General features: G+C 32.8%; 2 protein-coding genes across 6 annotated transcripts; both read right to left on the bottom strand.

Annotated features, from left to right (window-relative positions):
• Positions 1-5,923: 5,923 nt before the first annotated feature.
• On the bottom strand, positions 5,924-8,707 carry LOC147399397 (Major facilitator superfamily protein). The gene is made up of 2 exons (XM_086444751.1): positions 7,236-8,707; positions 5,924-6,814 (listed from the first exon to the last, which is right to left on the bottom strand). The coding sequence occupies exons 1-2, from the start codon at positions 8,366-8,368 to the stop codon at positions 6,394-6,396; spliced, it is 1,554 nt and encodes a 517-aa protein (XP_086300877.1). The 5' UTR covers positions 8,369-8,707; the 3' UTR covers positions 5,924-6,393.
• Positions 8,708-17,631: 8,924 nt separating this feature from the next.
• Positions 17,632-21,838, bottom strand: LOC147399398 (uncharacterized). Of its 5 annotated transcripts, none has more exons than XR_015179051.1 (7): positions 21,556-21,837; positions 21,308-21,386; positions 20,982-21,093; positions 20,365-20,465; positions 18,310-18,853; positions 17,971-18,034; positions 17,632-17,878 (listed from the first exon to the last, which is right to left on the bottom strand). XR_015179051.1 is itself a non-coding variant. In XM_086444752.1 (7 exons), coding segments are annotated over exons 1-7 (495 nt in total). In that variant the 5' UTR covers positions 21,631-21,817; the 3' UTR covers positions 17,632-17,877. The 5 variants fall into 5 exon arrangements, 1 of the variants encoding a protein (XP_086300878.1); XM_086444752.1 differs by lacking the exon at positions 20,982-21,093 and having other exon boundaries at positions 18,310-18,407; positions 18,777-18,853; positions 21,556-21,817; XR_015179050.1 differs by having other exon boundaries at positions 20,365-21,093; positions 21,556-21,838.
• Between the last annotated feature and the right edge of the window lie 1,690 nt (positions 21,839-23,528).

A 23,528-nucleotide genomic window follows, 5' to 3' on the forward strand; every position in this document is an offset into this window, starting at 1 on the left:
TTTCTCATTAAAAATCAAATCAGATTGAATGAAACTTGAATACTTTGAGTCCATAATCCATATTGGTTTTGTCTCAAAAAGTTGAAGAACCGAAACGTTTCGGTCCAAACATTCCAAAACAAAGATGTTCTCTAGTTCTTAGTTTCGTGATATTCGGATCTATTTCTTAATTCACATTTTTCATCTTTTTCATTCGATGGGGAGAACTCTATGGCGGATGTTGGCAAAAGCTCTACTTCTTCGAATTTGAATTTGGTGGACATTAAACCAGTGGTTGTTAGGGTCAAAAGGAAAGCTATCAAATCTTATCTTGAAGCCTTCTACGAGACCCAAATTCTTTTTCGATTTCTATCGTTCTATTTTGATTTTTTCCAAACATATTGGAAACAAGATTTTTATTTGGGGAATTTTCATTGTTATTAGGGTTAGAAATTAACGAAAGGCATCCTCTTAAGCGACGATTATTGTTTAAGAATTAATGTTCTTGAATTGGTTGGTTAAAATGATTAAACATATGTGTTTTTTTATTGGATTGGTTTTAGAGGAATCGAAGGGAAAAAAAGATTTTTCGTTCAACATATAGAGACAGTGAGCAGCTCTGAGGCCTCACTCAATGTTTTGCAATCCTTAGTGGTCAGTATTGATTTGTTGTTTTATTGAAATTGGTTTTTTTTTCCGAAACATTTAAAATGTGATGGTTACAAATCAAGTAATAATAAGTGATTGTTTCTTAAAAAGTTAAATTCTGCCGATGCATCTGAATTCCAAGCGGAGGGTGAGGAACGAAGACACACTTTCAAACAGGACAATGCAAGTTATATCACTCTTCGAAATACAATCATTTGTGCACTTTTTTATTCTTTTTTTATTTTGTATAATATATAGAATAGTTGTGAGAATGTGTTCATTGAAGGCAATGCATATATATAGTAGATTGATTTATTATAGTAATTCTTATATTTAGAATATTAATTTATATTTTCATACCATAATAAATAGAGTTGAGCTAGGGTGACACAAACAAAGATACAAAGGAGACAAAACGATGGGGTGCCGCGCACATTACCACCACGTCACTTTTGTCATCTTTGTGTCTTCTTTGTGTCAATGCAGCATTTTTCTAATAAATATATGGTATTAAAGGAAAACTTCAAACCTTTTTTAATCGAATAATGCTAAAGTGACCTTCAGCTGGAATCTCATGCCACATCTTGAAGTGAAAGTGTATGGGAATAATAGATGCTTTTCAAAGATACGTTGCATGATGTTCATGAAATATGTCATCTTCATGGCGTTGTTCCCATTCTTAGTGAGGAAAAATCCAACAAGATGAAAGAGTCAAGGGTACGTAATACCATTTGTCAGTCTTTCTGTCATTTGTCCTTTCTTCAGTAGAGTCTTTCTTTGTTATGATTTGAGTCTTACTGGTTGTGATGCACAGATACCTCATTGGAGGACAGCGCAATGTTGTACGGCTATTTGCCTTTAATAAGAGAGTTACTTCCTCCTGTTGCCCCAGAAATTCAATCTGATATGCAGTCTTATTTTACAATACGAGGTCCTCATTCTACCATTTGGTCTATTATAGATTTGATGTTACGAAGATTCTATCATAACCACTAATGAATTGTGCCATCAGACCACTTTGTCCATTTGTGGGCCACCTTTTCAGATGGTTTATGTACCAATTGGATGAACCTAAGTCTTCATACCCCAACATTTTATTGATTACGCCAGAGTTATTCTTCACAACGTGAAAAAAAATTTATATTTGACAATTCAAAACCCTCGAATTTTATAAAATTTGATGGACCAAGTCATCAAATTTTTCATTGTCAAATTTTTTTTTCTACAGATCAAAATAGTTAAATTAATAGAGGATGGGAGAAATTTGATGGCCCTAAACCATCAAATTGGAGATCATAAAAAATTTCAATAGCCATAGGCCATCAAAATTCGTTTTCTAAAATTTGTAAGCTTTGGCCCGTCGAATTTTTTTGTCAAAATTTTCAATTTTTACATAATGTGAGTTTGGATCATTGTAATGTCAACCCATCTAACATGATTATTAAATGAGCCGGTCTAGGTCAAGGGCATCAACCCATCGTGACATGTTTAATTATTTTGCTGTTGATGTGTAGTTTTAAATATATTAACAATTATTTAAGAAGGTTTTTAAATTACCCACTTTTAGTGATAAAACTTAGTTTATGTTTTGTAATACTTAATTTATATTGATAGATATTGGTTTCTAAAGTTGTGACTTTAGTTTTAGTAATGATATTTTATTTTTGTGATGGAAATGAAACATATTTTTTTCTAATAAAAATTAGAATTTTCTTAAACAAATTATATATGGGTCAGGTCAAATATACCTATTTATAAATGGGTTGGGTTTGGATTTAAGTTTGACACAATTATTAAATGGATCGGATTTGGATTTGGTGAATTTTGATAATACCCTTACCTCAACACAACACGATCCATTGTCACCCCTATGTGTATCTCAAATTGTGTTAATGCATGCCGTTGAGCCATGCCTATCAATGTGCAATCATACAATAATCATTTTTTCATTCAAAACCAATATAAATAAATTAAATTTAAATTTAAATTTAAACACTCGGTAAATTTTGGTGCAATAAACAAAAATCTTATATAACATAAATACAACGTCAATATACAAAACTCCAATCTAACTTTTAGGAATTTTGTCAAAATAACTATATTGAATATAAATTTTTAAATAATGCATTGACTTTAAAGCATAATACTCTTGGGCTTTGACTGCTTTTTGTTGGCCTACATCTTTAGTGTAACTAGTAACCAAAAACTGTCTTGATTAGTGATTTCTAGATGTTGGATTCGGCCATTTATCATCATGGGCTTCAAACCCAAATCTTTTATCTGTGCCCATCTACATGATGAAAAAAATCTCAGATCAAGTTGTTAGAAGTGACCAATCAGACTCAATTTTGTACTTTACATGTATGATCACTTGAGCATTGAGATTGGTGGTGATATTAGGCCCAGCAAATTAGCATCCACCGAAATAATATTATGTTTGTTTAGGGGGGAAAAAGTGTTTTAAAAAGAATATAAATTTTGATCTTAAATTTGGAAAATGGCCATTATTTTAAGCTCAAAATTTTTTTTTTTCATAAAGTTGACACATGTAATAAATATGGCCATTTACATGGTAATAGCAGTTATGAATAGCCAAAAGCCTCCGATAATGGAACGCCTTTCTTTTTCATAATTAGAACAGCTTTTGGGTGTTGCTGTTATAACGGCTACCACTGTGGAATGGTTTGCAGAACTCGTCAAATGGTTGATCCCATCGTATTCATGTTTCCGTGCACACAGATTTTCCCTTGATCAGCTGTATTTAAGGTCTAGCAAACTCACAACTTTGATTTTTCATGTATATTTTGCACTTACCTTGTAATGTATTAATTACCAACATGAAGAAGTATCAGGAAATGTATTGGCAAAATTCAGTGCTGAAGTTGGTTCCCATGACTGTAAGATGTATTTTCAAATTTCTGTTTTGATTTCAATTCGAAAGAAAATTGAATCACCATTGTTCATGTGAAACAAATCTTACTCATCAAAATTTTATCTTTTTATTTATTCAATCTTACATTTCAACAATTTACAAAATATCGATCAGATATATAAATAGTTATTTTAAAGTTAAGATGCACAAAAAAATGAGTGCAAATTACAACTTCGATTTGTGCAAATAGACCCACTCTTCAATTCTTCTCTCCCTTTTTATCCCTATTTAATTGTGTAACGATTTTGTATCTCAACTTGACAAGATAACTCAAAAGCTCAATTGACACGAAGAATCGTATATTTTTCCCTCGAGATACACAACTGCACACCCACATAAAACATGTGCAATTGTGTATCTCAAGGGAAAAAATCTGCGACTATTACAGCTGCCATGCAAGTGAGTTACTCTGTCCGGTTGAGTTACAAAATCAGCACTCCATTCAATTTGTTTAATTATTTGTTTAATTTCAGCCTCAATTTTTGGAATTGTTCCACCAAACAAGTGGAGGAATAATCAGTGAGCAATGTTTCATATGTCGTCAAGTGTTATCTACACGTAAGTACTATGTCAATAATTAGAGGCAAAGACAGCAAACAATAAACCCGAAAAACGAGGGTTGTATCTTAATTCTTAGGCCATCAATCAGTGCGAAAAGTTTGATACCGACGATGTCGGCATGATTAATTTTTGTACCTTGAAACCAACGCCTGCATCGAAACTGGATTTTCACGATTTCGGGACAAACCGTCTATTTATTTCCCACACCACATTCCCCTTCCGTGGGGGAGTGGGTGTCTTTAATATCTCAATTGTACATTTACTTTTATACCCCCATAGAGGCATATGGACCACATAAAAATTACTCACGTTTGTTCCGTTGTGTTGTGTGCCCATTTTTTGATTGACTTATTATCACTCCCCAGCACAACACGTTAACGAATCGCTTTTTTTTTGTTGAAAGTCGTTATTTGTACAGTTGAACCACCGGTTCGTGGAAAACCGGTTGTTAATCGGAATTGCACTCCTTTTATTGAGCCGCGCCAACATACTAATAGCTAGTGAGGTTGATCATTATAAAAAAAAAAAAAAAACACTAATAATAATAAATAAAAGATTCGAATTCATAACTAAATTAAGAGGGTCGTGATAATCTGACTAGCCCACTTAGCACACTCAATCGACTCTCATATGTGACAAGTCTAGGAATCGTAGATTTGTATGTCTTGAGATACATGATTCCCTCAAGATATATATTTTCATGAGAAAGTGCAGTTTTGTATTTCAAGAGATACAAATCTATGATTCTCGAACTTATCATGTCAGGAGAGTCAATTGAGTGTGCCATGCAGGGTAATCAGATTATTATGATTCAAAATTTCAAATTAAAAAGATAAGAATAAAACAACATGTAAAAGAAAAGAGTTGCATTAAACTGAGTCGTTTTTTTATACTTGTTTCACTCTTCTAACATGGCATGTGTATAGAATCATAGATCTTTTTCTTCGGATACACAAGGGAAAAGATCTATGGCTCTGTACACATGTCACGTCAAGCGAGTGAAAAACAAGTCAATTTATCATTAGTCAAAAGAAAATTGAAGTAATATAATTAATATATTAGTGTAGCACATTGACTTAATTGATCTCTAAGCAATAGGAAGAATATAAAAGGCAAAAATTATAATTAAAACTAAATTCTATGAATCAAGACCCAATCTTAATTCGGAATTAGGAGAATATAAAGGGCAAAAATAATAACTAAAACTAAATTCTATGAATCAAGACCCAATCTTAATTATATCTGATCTTTATTATAAACTTCATAAAAAGATGATTTGATACATCTCTATATATCTTATTATACAATGCACCATTTATTTTTAATATAAAAATTAATATTATTCTTAATAACACATATCTAATATTATTCTTTTATGAAAATTAAAAAGAAAGTTAATTTGGACGACTTTCATGATATGCTAAGGGAAACTACTTGGAATATTGATTGCACTTGTGAAAGTAACAATTATAACCATTGCAAAGCATGGCCAATGTTAATGGGAGCGGATCCTCTGTAGTGAGTTTTCCTTGTAGTACCTTGTAGTGATATTAGACGATTGAAGGACAACCACGTCACATAGTCACAAAATCTATTTCGTTAAAAAATTGGAGGTCATGGACCGTCCATCTTCAGAGCCTTCATCGGAGTGAAATGAATTCTATTATTTTTTTCAAATCCGATCTACACCATGATCCATACAAGGTTGAGTTGTCTGATTTTGTTTTCAAGATTTCAATGTCTACTAATTGAAAGGCACTACAAAGAATTACAGAGGATCCGCTCCCAATGTTCATTAATGAAGACTTTTGGCTTTGATTTTGTAATTTAGGTATCGAAATCCCTTTGGCATTTACCACATCGATGTCCTACAACAATAGCATAGTAGATGAAGTTCTCCAAAAAAATAAAAAAATTTACCCCAAAATAAATATTCTAAAAATTGTTTCATAAAACCAAATAGATATAAAATTGGATTTTTATCCTACCAAATGAACCACACCAATTTGACAAGTTTTCAATCCAATTATATACTTGAGTTCTTAAAACTTGATTTTAACTCATCAAAGATTTATGAATTCATATTTTATCGAAGTCTCGTATTCTTGAACCACATTAGATAAATTATTTTCGAAACAATCACATCAACACTTAAGCATTATAGGGGAAAAAAACACTCTAAGCAATACATAAAGCTCGCAAGGGCATTTGTTTTGGTTGTTCTATCCTACTATAATGTAAGAGTTTAATGTTCAGATTGTTAGTTCTTTTCATCAACTCTGAGAATAAAATTTGCGAGTCCGAACGTAGAGGATGAAAGAAAGAAGAGTTCCAAGAGAGCAGATGGAACCCCAGATGAGGAAAGTTGTTTTGTAACATTCAAACCCCATGCAACTCCCATTTCCTACACCTCCTTCTTTTTGGTAAAGAATTGCAGCAAAGTACCCGAAGATAAAGGATCCAGCAGGAATATTAGCCACCACAATGTTATGATTCACGCCGAAATTCTCCGTCCCGAACAGCTCCAAAGTTATAGAGACCGCGATAGAAGTTACTGCTCCAGAGCATACTCCTATAATGGCTGTACTGATGTATAGGGATATGTTTGATGGACTGAGAAGTAGGAAGAAGGCTCCTGCCATTGGAACCATTAATATTACAATGGAAGCTGTTCTTGAAACCATATGCTTACTCCTGGAAAATTTATAACAACAATATAAAGATGTTAATTGTTGGTATTTTTTGTTAATTTGATGACTGTTAAGTGTGTATTTTGACTTCTTAGGAGATTACATTGGACACTAAAACCGAAAATCAAGGATAATATATATTTCTAACTCCCACAATCAGAAACAAAGCAAGACATGTTTCTTGCGGAATCTGTTTGAAAGTGATATTGTTGCAGTTAGAAAAATAATATTGTAGAAGCATGGTCAACAAAAGGAGTTTATGACGTTAGATTCTGAAATTTTTACAAGTAAAAATTCAAAATCTGAAATCAGAACCTCCAAACCAAAGAAAAAAAGTTGATAAGTGGGAGTGTGTGACTTGCTTTGAGAAAAGTAGTCAATAATAACAGAAAAAGTTACTTTTAGATAGAGAGAGAGAGACTTACTTTGAGAAAAAGTAGTCAATAATCGATGGCATGAGACGCCCAAAGAACCCAAATGAAGAAGACAACGAGACCAAAGAAGATGTCTTGGAGTAACCACGAGACTCAGCTATTTGACCCAAGTTGTTCAAAAACACCAACCCAAGTGTTGCACCAAACAGATAAACAAAGAAATATAACCAAAATTCTACCCTTCTAAGCATCAATTTCACTCCAATCTCTTCTCTCACTCTTACCTCGCTATTTTCTTCAACCACTTCTCCATCTTTCACCTCTCTCTCTCCCCCCTCTTCAACATCTACGTCATTCATGCTAAGATCATACACTCTCCTCTCCTTCTTAATCAACCTTTTCCTCTCCCGAACTTCTCTAACTTTTGCTACCACTGGTGTCACTAGCAGGGTAGTAAGGAGCACCCCAAGACAAATTGCTTGAACCGATGGTGAGAACCCCTTCGGTATACCCAAACTCCCGAACACGGCGTATATTCCGGTCACTATTGTTATAACAAACATAATAGCAAATCCAACTTTTATCTCCTTTGCTGCCTTGGTTTCAATATTTCTAAATGATGGTGCTGTTAACATAGAGACCATCATAGGTAAAATTGAGTTAAGAAGGACATAGGCATTGGTTTTTTTACTAGGAAAGAAGGCATCAACGATTACCGTATAAATCATGGCACTTAATCCCTGATAACTAGTCGATAATCCAACAGCAGTTTGTCGATGGAATGGAAAGTTTCGAATCGTAACCACGTAACAAACAGTATTGATCCAACAAATGCTGTTTCCCCCCAAAACAGTTAGTATAAAGATTTGCCAATAAGCTAGAGAAGAAATATGGTTGGTTAGAAAAAGGAATTGTATCCCATAACCGATCAACCCAAGAGCCGAACCGATCATGAGAACGACCCAAAGGGGTAGGTAAAGCATAGCAACACCAGAAAACCAACCTAAAAGCTTTCCAGCATCGGAAGCGAAGGCAAGGTTATTTAATTGGACTTGGGAAATGGAGAGGAGACGCTTGAGTTGGGAAGAGTAAGCTGGGAAATTAGTGTTTGTTCCATTAATGGATTGAAGCCAGATAATACCGACCAAGCTTAACCATTGAAGAGTTGATGATGATTGAGGCATGAGTAAGCCTGATAGGTTAGAACTGGCTTCAATTGTTGGTTGAGTGCTTTGAACATGAGTAACTCGGCAATCTATAAATAGGGAGTCTTCTATGCAAAGAAAATTTCTTGCTTCTTGGACTTAGAAAGTTTGAAGTCTTGTTCTTCTCCGAGTCATACTTTAACGAAGTTTCTAAATTATGGAGTTCATATTTCATCTACCTTTTGTTTGGGTTTTTTGAAAGAAAGAGAGATGATAATGGCCGTGATTAATGGTAAGAGAATATTATATTACATGTGAACGAGATTGTTTGGAATATTAAATGGTTTTTGATTGGTTGATGGTGCATGAGCATGAGCATGAGCAGTGGCTGAAGCACGTAATTAAAGGGTCGTGGTCTTGTGAAGTCTTCATAAAAGTTGTACAAATTAAATTTCGCTTGTATTTGCCTTCGTGAGTCACATTGTCACGTTAAGTTGCTTCTTCTACGGATCTTCTGTAATTGAACCCCTGGCCCTTGGGAACGGTTGAACCGGGTCAAAGTCTAAAACAGAATATTGAATGTCATGAGGAGTAAACCTTGTTTTTATGACTTTTCAATATAAAAATAAAAAAACACACGGGGTTTACACGCTTAATTAAGGTTCGTTAAAGTTTGTTGAACGAAAAATGCTAAAGTAACTTTCCATGGCACTGTGTTGGACACTGAGATGACTTGGATTTCTGCACAGAACCATAGATACGTTTCCTCGATATGCGAGTGGAATACATAAGTCCACGTCAGCTCAATTTCCATAACAGTATCCTACGAAGTCACTCCAGCATAACTTTTTCACTACGACTTAGATTTACTTAATTTTCTACCTCGATCCACGGCTGAGACTCTCCATCACATAGATGGTTGAGATGCAATACTCAATCGACTCCTCCTGACGTAATAAATTTGAGAATTGTAAATCTATATGTTTCAAGATACACAATTGCACTTTTCCACAAAAAATATATCCCCATGCATAAAGATTACTCATCCCAAACTTGTTCACGTTAAGGAGTTGATTAAGTATGCCACTGGCAAGTCATTTGGCATATTTAAAATACTCTTCTCATGTGACATGCACTATAATCATAGATCTTTTTGCCTTTGGATTGCACATCCCTTAATGCATGTCACATCAAAATAGTATAATGAGTATGCCATGTGAGGAGCCAGAAAATCATTACACAAACGACGAAACTAAAGTAACATTAAAATTGGCATCAATTCTTACATTGTTGACATGGATGTATGTACATAACTATAGATCTTTTTCATCAAGATACACAATTGCACGTTTTTTTATGGGATGTGCAATTATGTATCTCGAGAAAAAGATCTATTGTTCTATGTCCGTGCCACCTCAACCTAAGTGAAGATTTTCTAATTAGAAAATTAACACTCATGAACAATGCCACATACGTGAGTATTTTATTATTATTTTTTTTTGTTTTGAGTCAGTTTAGCGTGACCCTAGATGGAAAGCCTTAATTATAGACTCATGATAGAAGAGTCTAGAAATTTTGATAGAATCATGGGGGAGTGACCTCAAGTGATAAACATCTAGGGTTGTGTGGGCACCTCCACGTCAGTTAAGTGTCGAGGTCACTCCACCACGACTCTTTTGGATATATTCTTTCCATTTTTGTCAATATTTAGAATTCCCCTGCTTTCAAGGAAGTGTTGATGACCACCAATTCTTATGACATCCGAGATGTAGAGTAAAAAAATTAATTTTAAGAACCTTAAAAAAAATTTAAAAACATTTTTTGGTCATTGGATTTGAATTTTAGATTTTAGAGTTAATGACAGCCATTTTTCAAAGCTTATGATTGTGTAGGAAAATAAAATTATTTCATTTTTTTAAAATAATTATATTTGTATATTTTTAAAAATAAGGCATGTGCTCAAATTGGATTCAGTTCTCACATTCATTTATCCATTCGAGTCAGATTAGATACATGTTGAAAAAAAAAATTCATATCGATATTGGAGTAGTACTACTCCGATATCAAACCGATCCATTGCCAGTCCTAAGGATCACGATCTCAAATAAAGGTGACGATATTTTCTTACCAAAATTGCTCAAAAAAATCCCTTTAAAAAACCCTTCAAATGTTTATTTGGTAGGTGTATTTAATGCATCACCTTCCAAATTTTATTTTCGTACTCTCAAAAACTTTTCCTATAAATGCATTCGTTAACAAAACCCTTTATTAAATAACAAATGCATGAAATGCTTTTAATGCGTTCACATTAATTTTTGTCTTTTGTGTGGATTGCTCGTTATCATTCACACTAATTTACCAATTCTGTCTGGTCCTAAATCGGTCTCATTTTTGACTTTTACGAGGTATTCTTTACTATTTGTCTTGGGCCAAGGCCTACCTAATGAAGCAGTTCTTTCTTGAAAAGGTCACTGCATTTTCATAAGGCCCACCGTGTCCATTGGGTCAAAGATATGGGCTCAGCGGGCCAAATATCGAAGGTTGAATTTCAATTATTTGACTCACTTTGAGTCCGTTTCGATAAAACAGAAAATAGTTAGGAAGAAATTAATTTTAAGAAAAAATAATTTTAAAGAAAAATAATTTTTAGAAAGTAGAAAGTAATTTTCTAAAACGAATCCAAATAGACTTATAACTTTTTAACTTTCAAAAGTAAGAAAGTTATTTTTATGTGTATATCCAAACAGGCTCTTAAAGCCATAGGACTATGGTTGGGAACTTAGAAACGGACTGGGGAGCACGCTCAAAAACGTCAAGAAATTAACGAGTTTGAATTGAGTCTAATCATTTTAGGGTCGTAATTGTGTTGACCCTTTCAATCCAATTATTCAATGGGTCGTGTTTGGGTTAGAGGCATTAACCCATTTAATTATCATGTCATTTAATGTATCGTATTGACTCAGGTATAACCAAATCCATATATAACCTATTTAATGGTGTTAGTACATTTTTTTTTTTTTTTTGTGGTTTGATCTGTGTTTTGTGACAAATTATGTTGATGATAGGTTGGTGGACACAGGTTATAATCATATTCAGATCGTAATCTTGTTTGTGTGTTCATGTTCAGAGTGTAATCATGTTAGCGTTCATTTTCAGGTCATAATTGTGTTATGTTCATGGGTTATACATGTAAACTTGAACACAAAACAATCCAACTTGTTCACGAAACAATTTATACAAATTGTATCATGTTAACTATTTAATAAATGGATCAAGTTCAAGAAGAGTAAATTTTCAGAACACCCTTACCTCAACACGACACAACCACAACCACAACCACAACCATTGCCACTCATCCATAGAACTAAAGTATTTGCAACTAGGTATTTTATCATGGGGACGTTGTGTTGAAATTTATTGCCTTTTGTCTATTCAATTTAGTAGAGGAGCAAACCGTCTTAAAGAGAGTAACCTAAAAAGTATTTGGATTTGGATTTTGCCCACTTGCCACTCATCCAATAGAATAGTTGTAAAATTATTGTTTGGTAGTCAAGGGCGAAGCCAAGATTTTCTAGTAGTGGGGGCAAACTATGGTTAGTTGTATGGTTGAAGAACTTAAATGGTGGGAAAATTATTTGGGCTGGAAAATACGATTAGAGGGAGGTGAGGGTGTAGAGACAAATGGGACATGTAATTAGTGGAAAATATAGGGGTGTTTCAAAGTTTTGTGGGGGCAATTGCCCCCACCAGCTCCTTCCTAGCTCTGCCCCTGTTGGTAGTGCTTTTTGAGAAATAACTTTCTCGGATGCTAATAATTTATATTAGATGTACTATTTTTTTTTATTTTTTTGGGTCATTTTGCTCAACATCTTAGAAATATTTTATATTTAAATTTAACTTTGAGGAAGACCAAAATGATTATTAATTTGATAATTTATATCTTGAGGTGATAGACATCGAATTCAAAACCTTCACGAGAATTTAAATCCTCCATCGTAGTATGGGTAAAATTTTTGTTGGCAATAAAATTCGATGTGAATTACATCGAGTAACTCTTGCAACTTAAATTTTTTGGAACCTCTGATTATCATTCGATACTTGCCCGAATTATAATCTAAAAAAGAGTGTAACTCAAAATAAAATCTTTTGAAACTAATTTATGTGGAAAGTGGTTGGAGATGGCAAGGATTGGAGGCAGAGTCGAGTTTCAATTTTGAAAGTGTTGGAAAAATTTGCAATTTTTTCAGATTTTTGTGATCGAGTAGGATTATTTGAGCTACAATTTAAGTGGGTCCCATTAGTTTTTTGTGGCAGGACCACTTGGAAACTTATTCATCTTATTGAAGAAAATAGTTTCATACTTTTAGTTGTCAAAAATCCATTTAGGGTGAATGACAAATCGGCTTTTAAGAACCCCTATTAGCCATGGTTTGTTGTATATGGTTTATAAGATTATTGAGTTTATAAGAGAAACTCTTTAATCCCACATCGGATAGGAATAAGAAAATTGTCTAGTTCTTATATAGAATTTCTTATATCACTTAAGTGTATATGAGTGAGAGACTTGGATAAGCCCACGCACACGCACAAGGGGCCCATGGGCTCAAGAAGGATTTGATCATTGGTCCAAAAAATCCTTAATGCGTGTGCGGGCATTACTCAGCTGATGTGGTCTTCACTAGGTCAATACTCAGCTGATGTGGTACGGACATGAAATTGTAGATTTTTTTTCTTAGGATACACAATTTCACATCCCTGTAAAAGATGTGTAGTTGTGTATGATGAGAAAAATATCTATGATTCCATGTATGTGCCACGTCAACTAAGTGAAGACTTTTTAGTTAGAACTGAGTGAAGACTTTTTAGTTAGAAAATCAGGATTTTTTTTTTGCCCCTAAATCCTTTCTCACAATCATGAGATTAGTATTGAATTTACATTGATCTCATTGAAATTCGACTTCTAAGTTTTGCAAAAAGATCATTTGGCTTCGAAGACCTAAAATGCCTCCACAAGTACTAATGCTCACCATGTCAATGCAAGCTCATAAACCCAACCAAGTGCATAGCAAAACTGATTTTGGTACCTTTGTTGATCAAGGGATAGATGGTTTTGATTTGTCAAGAGAGTTGATCGATTCGTTTTGTGTCTTGAATTAGGGTAGACCTTCGAGAAATCTCAATCGAGAGAGAGGAATTCATCTTTTGGGCACGATTTGAGATATAAACACAAGAAAGGGTAAAGGATCGAGAACTTTTATTTTCTACCTTTAAAAGTATAAAGCAATTTTTTAAAACTTTTTAGAAAATGAAAATTTTAGTTTTTTGAAAATTGATGTTATCCAAACAAACCCTAAACTAGTCTTAAAGAGGAGACTATGGTCAAGGGCATGTCATCGAATTGGGTTTCTCAAAATTACGAAACTGTAGGGGAGGGATGGAGAGAGAGAGAGAGACACTCTGGCAATTTAGGTAACATAACCTATCTTTCTCAGTAAAAATCAAATCAGACTGAATGAAACTTGAATACTTCGAGTCCATAATCCATATTGGTTTTGTCTCAAAAAGTTGAAGAATCGAAACGTTTCGGTCCAAACATTCCAAAACGAAGTTGTTCTCTAGTTCTTAGTTTCGTGATATTCGGAACTATTTCTTAATTCACACTTTTCATCTTTTTCATTCGATGGGGAGAACTCTATGGTGGATGTTGGCAAAAGCTCTACTTCTTCAAATTTGAATTTGGTGGACATTAAACCAATGGTTGTTAAGGTCAAAAGCAAAGCTATCCAATCTTATCTTGAAGCCTTCTATGAGACCCAAATTCTTTTCGATTTCTATCATTCTATTTTGGTTTTTTCCAAACATATTGGAAACAAGATTTTAATTTGAGGAATTTTCATTGTTATTAGGATTAGAAATTAACGAAAGGCATCCTCTTAAGCGACGATTGTTGTTTAAGAATTAATTTTCTTAAATTGATTGGTTAAAATGATTAAACATATGTGTTTTTTTATTGGATTGGTTTTAGAGGAATCGAAGGGAAAAAAAGATTTTTCGTTCAACATATAGAGACAGTGAGCAGCTCTGAGGCCTCACTCAATGTTTTGCAATCCTTAGTGGTCAGTATTGATTTGTTGTTTTATTGAAATTGGTTTTTTTTCCGAAACATTTAAAATGTGATGGTTACAAATCGAGTAATAATAAGTGATTGTTTCTTAAAAAGTTAAATTCTGCCTATGCATCTGAATTCCAAGCGGAGGGTGAGGAACGGAGACACACTTTCAAACAGGACAATGCAAGTTATATCTCTCTTCGAAATACAATCATTTGTGCACTTTTTTATTCTTTTTTTATTTTGTATAATATATAGAATAGTTGTGAGAATGTGTTCATTGAAGGCAATGCATATATATAGTAGATTGATTTATTATAGTAATTCTTGTATTTAGAATACTAATTTATATTTTCATACCATAATAAATAGAGTTGAGGTAGGGTGACACAAACAAAGACACAAAGGAGACAAAACGATGGGGTGCCGCGCACATTACCACTACATCACTTTTGTCATCTTTGTGTCTTCTTTGTGTCATTCCAGCATTTTTCTAATAAATATATGGTATTAAAAGAAAGCTTCAACCTTTTTTTAATAGAATAATGCTGAAGTGAACTCTAACTGGAATCTCATGCCACATTTTGACGTGAAAGTGTATGGAAATCATAGATGCTTTTCAAAGATACCTTACATGATGATCCAATAATACATGAAATATATCATCTTTATGATGTTGTTCGCAATTGTCAGTGAGGAAAAATCCAACAAGATGAAAGAGTCAGAGTACGCAATACCATTCGGCAGTCTTTCTGTCATTTGTCCTTTCTTCAGTAGAGCCTTTCTCTGTTATGATCTGAGTCTTACTGGTTGTGCAAAGATACCTCATTGGAGGACAGCGCAATATTGTGCGGCTATTTGTCTTTAATAAGAGAGTTTCTTCCTTCTGTTGCCCGAGAAATTCAATCTGATATGCAGTGTTATTTTACAATACAAGGTCCTCATTCTACCATTTGGTCTATTATAGATTTGATGTTATGTAGATTCTATTATAACCCACTAATGAATTGTGCCATCAGACCACTTTGTCCATTTGTGGGCCACTTTTTTAGATGGTTTATGTACCAACTGGATGACCCTAAGTCTTCATGCCCCGAATATTTTATTGATTATGTCTGAGTTACTCTTCACAACGTGAAAACAATTTATATTTAACAATTTAAGACCGTCGAATTTCATAAAATTTGATGGACCAAGTCATCAAATTTTTCATTGTCAAATATTTTTTTTCTACGGACCGAAACAATTAAATTAATGGAGGATGGGAGAAATTTGATGGCCCTAAGCCATCAAATTGGGGATCATAAAAAATTTCAATAGTCATAAAGCATCAATTTGTTTTCTAAAATTTGTAAGCTTTGGCCCATTGAATTTTCTTGTCAAAATTTTTAATTTTGACATAGTGTGAGTTTGGGTCATTGTAATGTCAACCCATCTAACATGATTATTAAATGGGCTGGTCTAGGTTAGGAGCATCTACCCATTGTGACATGTTTAATTATTCTGATGTTGACGTGTAGTTTTAAATATATCAACAATTATTTAAAAAGTTTTTTAAATTACCCACTTTTGATGATAAAACTTAATTTATGCTTTGTAATATTTAATTTATATTGATAGAGATTGATTTATAGGGTTGTGACTTTAGTTTTAGTAATGGTATTTTATTTTTGTGGAGGAAATGAAACATATTTTTTTCCAATAAAGATTAGAATTTTATTAAACAAATTATATATGGGTCGGGTCAAGTATATCTATTTATAAATGGGATGGGTTAGTGGATTTAAGTTTTTGACATAATTATTAAATGGGTCGGATTTAGATTTGGTAAATTTTCATAATACCCTTATCTTAACACGACACGATCCATTGCCACCCCTATGTGTAACTCAAATTGTGTGAGTGCATGCCGTTGAGCCATGCCTATCAATGCGCAATCATGCAATAATCATTTTTTCATTCAAAACCAATTATAAATAAATTAAATTAAAATTAAAACACTGTAAATTTTGATGCAATAAACAAAAATCTTATATAACATAAATACAATATCAATATACAAAATTCCAATCTAACTTTTAGGAATTTTGTCAAAATAACTAAATTGAATATAAATTTTTAAATAATGCATTGACGTTAGAGCACAATACACTTGGGCTTTGACTGCTTTTTGTTGGCCTACATCTTTGGTGTACCTAGTAACCAAAAATTGTCTTGATTAGTGATTTCTAGATGTTGGATTCGGCCATTTATCATCATGGGCTTCAAACCCAAATCTTTTATCTGTGCCCATCTACATGATGAAAAAAGCTCAGATCAAGTTGCTAGAAGTGACCAATCACACTCAATTTTTGTATTTTACAAATATGATCACTTGAGCATTGAGATTGGTGGTGATATTGGGCCCAGCAAATTAGCATCCACCGAAATAATATTATGTTTGTTTAGGGGGGAAAAAGTGTTTTAAAAATAATATGAATTTTGAACTTAAATTTGGAAAATGGCCATTATTTTAAGTTCGAATTTTTTTTTTTTTTGCATAAAGTTGACACATGTAAATATGGCCATAAACATGTTAATTGCAGTTATGAACGGCCAAAGCCCCCGATAATGGAACGCCTTTCTTTTTCATAATTAGAACAGGTTTTGGGTGTTGCTCTTAAACGGCTACCACTGTGGAATGGTTTGCAGAACTCATCAAATTCCTGATCCCATCATATTCATGTTTCCGTGCACACAGATTTTCCCTTGATCAGCTGTATTTAAGGTCTAGCAAACTCACAACTTTGATTTTTCATGTATATTTTGCACTTACCTTGTAATGTATCAATTACCAGCATGAAGATATATCAGCAACATTCAGTGCTGAAGTTGGTTCGCATGACTGTAAGATGTGTATCTTCACTCCCTCCACCGTCTCTCATTCAGTGTTTTAGTAACACCAATGATTCAAGGCACGTTTCAACCTAAAGGTAAGTCTTGTTTTGGGGTATGATTTAAGGGGGTCAGGTTGGACTTAGTGAGCCAAAAATCAAAGTGATTTCAGATTAACCCGAAGACTTAAACTCGGTATGGACACACATTGAGAAGGTGCAAGTCTATATCCTTCTAGATGATCCACAACAGTGTGTGCTACTGCAAGATCTCTAACTAATGTACAATTTTTTTCATGGGAGCATGAAGAACAAATGTATACCAAAAAGCTTTTATCATTTCTGCCATGAAAGAAAACAAAACTTACACATAGAAGTGAAAAAAAAAACTATTTTTTCTCCTCAGTTTATCACCACTCATAAGAGTAAAAATACAAGGAAAAGAAAAGTACAAATGTGGCAAGGCAAGAGAAAGCTCAAACCCAGGCAGGTTTGTTAGCATCTATTTGTCTCTCTTGTTTTCTTTTTCCATCCAGGTGAAGGCATGTCACAGTATGAAAGATGGCTCTGCAAAATTGAAAAAAAGAATAAAAAATATGCAACAAAAGGACTAGAAGATCAACAGTATAGTTAAAAAAAAAGGTTTGAAATCAGTTTACCATCTTGGGAAAGAATGCCCTTGTTCCCCACATTTAAAAGCACTACGGATCCGAAAGAAATTTCCTATTTGAGAGTGGTCATGTCATCAATAGATGATTAACAAGTAGCACAAATGTATAAAAATAAAATACTTAACCTATGCAACATAAAAATGTTTAAGCTTTTCTCTCTAAGGGGAATCTTTGCAAAGAATTTTTCTTAAATTAAAGAGAAAAAAAATATGAAACTCTTAACTTCCAAGTTTACACTGCATGACAAAAGTTAAGTTACACAAGAAATTAGAAACATATCTCGACAGAGAAGGAATCTTAAATTTGAATGGGCAAAAAATTGCATACCTTTACCAACACTGCGCCCAAGGTTGTTATTTTGTTTTGATGGGTCAATAACAATGTTCAGATGTTTCAAACATAAATCCCCCATCGCTTTCCATTGTCTCAATTACAAAAAGCACGAAAAAAGTTAGGATTACAAGTAAACAAGAAATGAATCATTCCAATAGTATAAAGTAAATTGAGGGATGTTGCTTAATCACTTTTTTTTTTTTTTTTATTTTCATTTTTATTAGTTAGTATGAAAATAAATAGTAAGCTCATCTGATAATGTGCTAAAACCTTTAAAAAAAATTAACAGAGAAATTATAGAATATAAATGGTACCGATGAAAACGTAATATAACCTAATAATTTCCTTTTCAAGATACGTTTATCCATGATTTCTAAATTTTATAATTCTTCGTGTGCTAAACTATTGATGAACAAATTATAAATAATTTATCTATAATTTTGAGAGGAAAGTAGACTAACCTCTTCATTAAGGTATCGGATTGTTCTGCTCTTCTCTTTGGTAGATACGTTTTCAACGGCACAGTACCAAAAGTGAACTAAAAACAGTGAAGCTCAAAAAATCAACGAAGAAATTCTTGTCTTCAATGAGAAGAGATTTAATTCTTTTCCATGAGTAGAGCAATAGAATGTGCATATGGGGTATCACATTCAAGTTTAAAGAAACCACTCCTTACAAGAAGAAGGCTTATTATTCTATTTAAAAGAAAGAAAATGCAATTCAATCTGAAATCCCAATCACATATCACCCACAATTTTTTACTTATTAGGTAGCTTGTGGCCATCATCTCTAAAGTATAAACTATTGTAATGGAACTTAACTGTTAGATTAATCCCAACTTTTTTGAACTCTTAAAGACTAAGAAAAATAAATAATTAGTATTCTTATTTTTTAAACATAAGCTCGTTCCTACTAAATTATAGATAAATTTCACTCGGATGCCTCACAGATCGAGATGACTCTCCAGAGTTGGTCTCATCCGAGATTTAAAACCATACATCAAACAAACAAGACAACTAGGTTCATTTTTTGTTTGTGTGATCAAAAGAAATCAGCATAGCATCTAAACTAAATAGTACTCTGCCTCTATACGTCTTTTGTATTGACAGTTAAAAAGAAGTTTCTCTAAGAAACTTAAAGAGATTTATAACAAAATAATACAAGTGAGATCCTGACATAGTCACTAAATTCTCTGAATAAAGAACAAGCCAATTAATTTGATAAATTAATCGATGACTTATCGATTGATTGCGAAATATGGTAAAAAATTTCTATGAGATTTTCACATAATGTGATTTTGAGAAGAATTGGTTCTTTTATTGTTAATAGCCCAAAATAGTCATTGATAATTACATGTTGTGCACATGCAAATGGCAAGAGTTAGGACACACTAACTCAAAATGAAGTATATATTTTATATCTTAATTTCAAATTGGGTTAGACCCATCTAACTATAGATTACTGAAGTGGAAATTTAAATGGAAAAGAAAGTTAATACTTTGAAAATAATTAAAACAATTCACAACATATTAAAAAGAACAGTCTACTAATGTGTAGTTTAGTATATCGTTTGAAAATCATTTTCTTTTAAATATAAATTACATATTCAGTTTAATTTAAAATTATATAGTAAATATAGTAGATTTATTATGACTAAAGCAAGAAAGAAAATAATTCATGTAATTCTTAATAAATACCATTTAGTATTCTTAAAATCACTTTCATTACTCCTACATCACGTGCGGTGCGCATGCCCAAGGTGGATCAAGAACAATAAGAAATAAAATATAATTTTCTAGGGAATTAAAGTATTATATTTATTAAATTATTACTTGATTTTCTATGAGTTACATGAGAAAAAAAAAATTATTTAACCTTCTTATTGTGATGGGGCTAATAAACACATTATGCGCAAACACCATAGGTATAGCATGGTGCATTCACACAAACAAGACAAAGAACTACCCTCCAATGACATATGTTTTGTACATCGATCTACTAAAAAATAATATAAAAAAATGAAGATAGTGAAAGTAAATACTAGCTTACTTTCAATAACAAAAGACTTGGCTCTAAGCAGAGTGGGATGAAGGAACATGACTCATTTAGCGGATCCCAAATCTTCCGACTAAAACTTTCTTGTAGCACACCTATCAAAAAACAATAACAAAGTGGGGTGAGGGATAAGTGAATACTTGCTATGTATCATGTAACCTAAAATCATAACTACCTTTGAAAACTAACATCATGGTTTAAAATCTTGCTTCGCTCCAATGTTTCAATTTCTTCAAAAATCAAAAAGAAACTGAAACATTGTCGAAACATTCTAAAAATATTCGAAACATTCAAAATATTAATAACATTTCTAAAAAAGTTCTTTCCCAGAAGACCATGGTCAAAAGGGTATTTCAACAGTTTAACAATATACGGGTATAAAACATATTTACTAGAATATGAGGACTGATCTATATGTCCTAGTCCTCTAATGAAGACCAAGGTCAAAGGTGTTTTACTTGTTGGTGAAGGAAAGGTAGAGAAACTTTTATCTAAAAGCTTGTAAAGCAAGTCAAGGAATTCATAATGTCAAGAGAAGAAAGAGAAAGCAGTTATTCTCTCCCCAGATCTCTCGTAAGATTTCTCTTTCTCCTCTTGCAGATCTCACTCACGAGATTTCTCACTCTCCTCTCGTAGATCTCACTAGTCAGATTTCTCTCGCAAATCCCTCCCTCAGATATCTTTGGCACATCTCTCTTCCCCAAATATCTTTGTTAGAGATCACTAAATCATAAAAAATAAAAATAAAAAATTACATCAAAATTTGGAATGTTTCAATTTGTATGTGGTTTCTTTTTGACATGACAAAAATCCCAAATGTTTCATATGAAACCTTACGAAACGAAAAAAAAAATGTTTAAAACAATAAAAATATATCACATGATATACAAATCAATGAAAATTTCCATCCACTAGATTAAAAGGTTGATACACCTACATTGCAGGATTCTGCTTAAAATGACCGATGATTGATTTACCATTTGCCCTCTTTGACGATCATATTCACCTACAATTACCTATAAAATGGAAAATATTTGTAAATTGAAGTCCCGATATTTTTTTTATTTGAATCATGACAATGAAAATAGATACAAAATGTAAGAATAGAAATAAAGAAACTCGTTGATGAAATATGTTTAACTTAACCTTAATATTAAAACCTATTCAAAAAATAAGACCCCTTACCAAGTAAATGGGGAAGATTGTCGAATCGACGTCTTCCATGCCTAGTGGAGAAAAACATGAATCACTAGGTTTCATCTTCTCAATGTGATAACATGATTCATTTTCATCAAATCGCTAAACATTCATGTTACAATTTTTCCCTTCAAACTTACTGTAAATTTCTTCGATGCTCTACCTGAAGAGAGCGTGAGTATAAATAACGTGCGAGCAAGGAGGTATTGTCAGGTTTACTGAGCTACAGACTGTAACTAATAAATGTTACATTAAAAATTATATTATTTAACATTTTTTATAATTTCTAAAATGAATACAGACAACATTCTCATCATTTCTGCTGACCTGCCTATTTTGTTTTTAATATGGATTTTCTTGTAACGCTCCATGCAGGTTTTCTTGTAACGCCCCATGTACAGTCTGTCAGTGTTCAGTCTGAACATACATTAATTAACCGAGTTGTAAAGAAACCGTTGGTATCTAGCCCAGATCCGATCGGGTCAAGAGACATCAACACACAACCGAACCATATTTTTATTTGGATATACTTGATGAAACCTAACACACTAAATTCGGATTCAGATCACTTGGATTTCAGATAAAATCCGTACCATTTTAAGCCCTACTTAAAACAAAGGTCAAGGGACAAACGAGTTTTAGATTCAACTCCTATAGGATGATATAGGTTTAAAAGAAAATGAATATGAATTGAGTTTTGATATACTTATATATTTTCTCTTAAAATGTATTTTAATTCATTGACTTAAAACATTCGAATCAGGCACAACTAAACTTTGATTTTCAATTGTTCTAAACCTAATGTCAATACATGATTGGCTCAAATATTCTCCTATCACAACTTTGATCAATAATCGACAATTTCCTTAAATTTATTCCTCGAGATTCATAATAATTTTTATGGCATTACATTCCAAAACACAATATCCCTTGCAGGTCATTGAGAGATTGATTTTGTTACCTAAATATTACTATCATTAGGATTCCAAGCGAATCAATTAAACAATGAGAAACTCTTTATCACATAAAATATTTTCAACATTTGTTTTGTCATCTTGAAATTAATTATTTAATTATATTATAATAAAATAAGAGGGATTTTATTGCCCAACCAAGCTTCTTTAACGCCACCCCAATTCATATGTAAATCACCAAAGATTCAACACAAAACTTGCGGTGGTGTTAGCAAAAGTGGAGTGGTGATAAAAGCTCTCTAAAATAATCATTTAGAATCATCAATAAAAATGTGAGTATGTATTTTGAATGTTAGTAATTGTTCTTTTTTCATTATTTAATATTTTTTCAATTACATGGGCATGGATTCCTTATTTGAGACTTACCATTACTTAGTACATCAATAATAATCCAATATACATTGTGTTGCAACAACTTTTTTTAACCTACTTAAGGGCAATCAAAGTAATCAAATGACTATTTAATACAAATATATTCCTTGAGTCTACAAAAATGTTGATAAGATTTTGTTGATAAGAATAATTGATAATAAATTCTATAATAAGCTTCTCAAGCAGAATCAATACGTGCACAATTAATCACCTATGTGTTGATGGTTGTCCCCTCTACCTTAGCTTGAGAATTATTTACTCCACGTGTAAGGGATGTCTCAGGCGCACAGAGCACCACCTTTAGTGTTTCAATATCATCGTCAACTTGAAGCCTTAGCCTAAAGATTTGGGTTTTGCTCTCTAGAGTTCCTAATCATTTGAGTCCTGGGTAATCAATTTGATTAAAAAAAACAGGCCAAAATGGTTCCACTTGGAATGGTGGCTACATTTCGGTTTGAAAGCCAAAGCCTACTCAGGGCATGAGTTTGGAGTCGTAAACAATACAATGAAAATGCTAGCATTAGTGATAAATTCTCATACATATAAAATATTGGAATGAAATCTGCATAAATTTGTAAAGAGTCGAAGAAATGAAATATATATATATCATTGTTA

The sequence above is a fragment of the Akebia trifoliata genome, chromosome 6, assembly GCF_017979445.1.
Source record: "Akebia trifoliata isolate Shusen 1 chromosome 6, ASM1797944v1, whole genome shotgun sequence".
Classification (NCBI taxonomy): Eukaryota; Viridiplantae; Streptophyta; class Magnoliopsida; order Ranunculales; family Lardizabalaceae; genus Akebia; species Akebia trifoliata.

What these genes read in the sequence shown, in the direction of transcription:
- LOC147399397 (XM_086444751.1), bottom strand. Translation starts at nt 8,368, where the DNA reads ATGCCTCAATCATCATCAACTCTTCAATGGTTAAGCTTGGTCGGTATT. An exon ending in ATTGACTACTTTTTCTCAAA is followed by an intron (nt 6,815 to 7,235) that starts GTAAGTCTCTCT and finishes TAAATTTTCCAG; the next exon opens with GAGTAAGCATATGGTTTCAA.
- LOC147399398 (XM_086444752.1), bottom strand. Translation starts at nt 21,630, where the DNA reads ATGAAACCTAGTGATTCATGTTTTTCTCCACTAGGCATGGAAGACGTC. An exon ending in CAAGTCTTTTGTTATTGAAA is followed by an intron (nt 18,854 to 20,364) that starts GTAAGCTAGTAT and finishes CACTGTTTTTAG; the next exon opens with TTCACTTTTGGTACTGTGCC. An exon ending in TCCGATACCTTAATGAAGAG is followed by an intron (nt 18,408 to 18,776) that starts GTTAGTCTACTT and finishes TTTGTAATTGAG; the next exon opens with ACAATGGAAAGCGATGGGGG.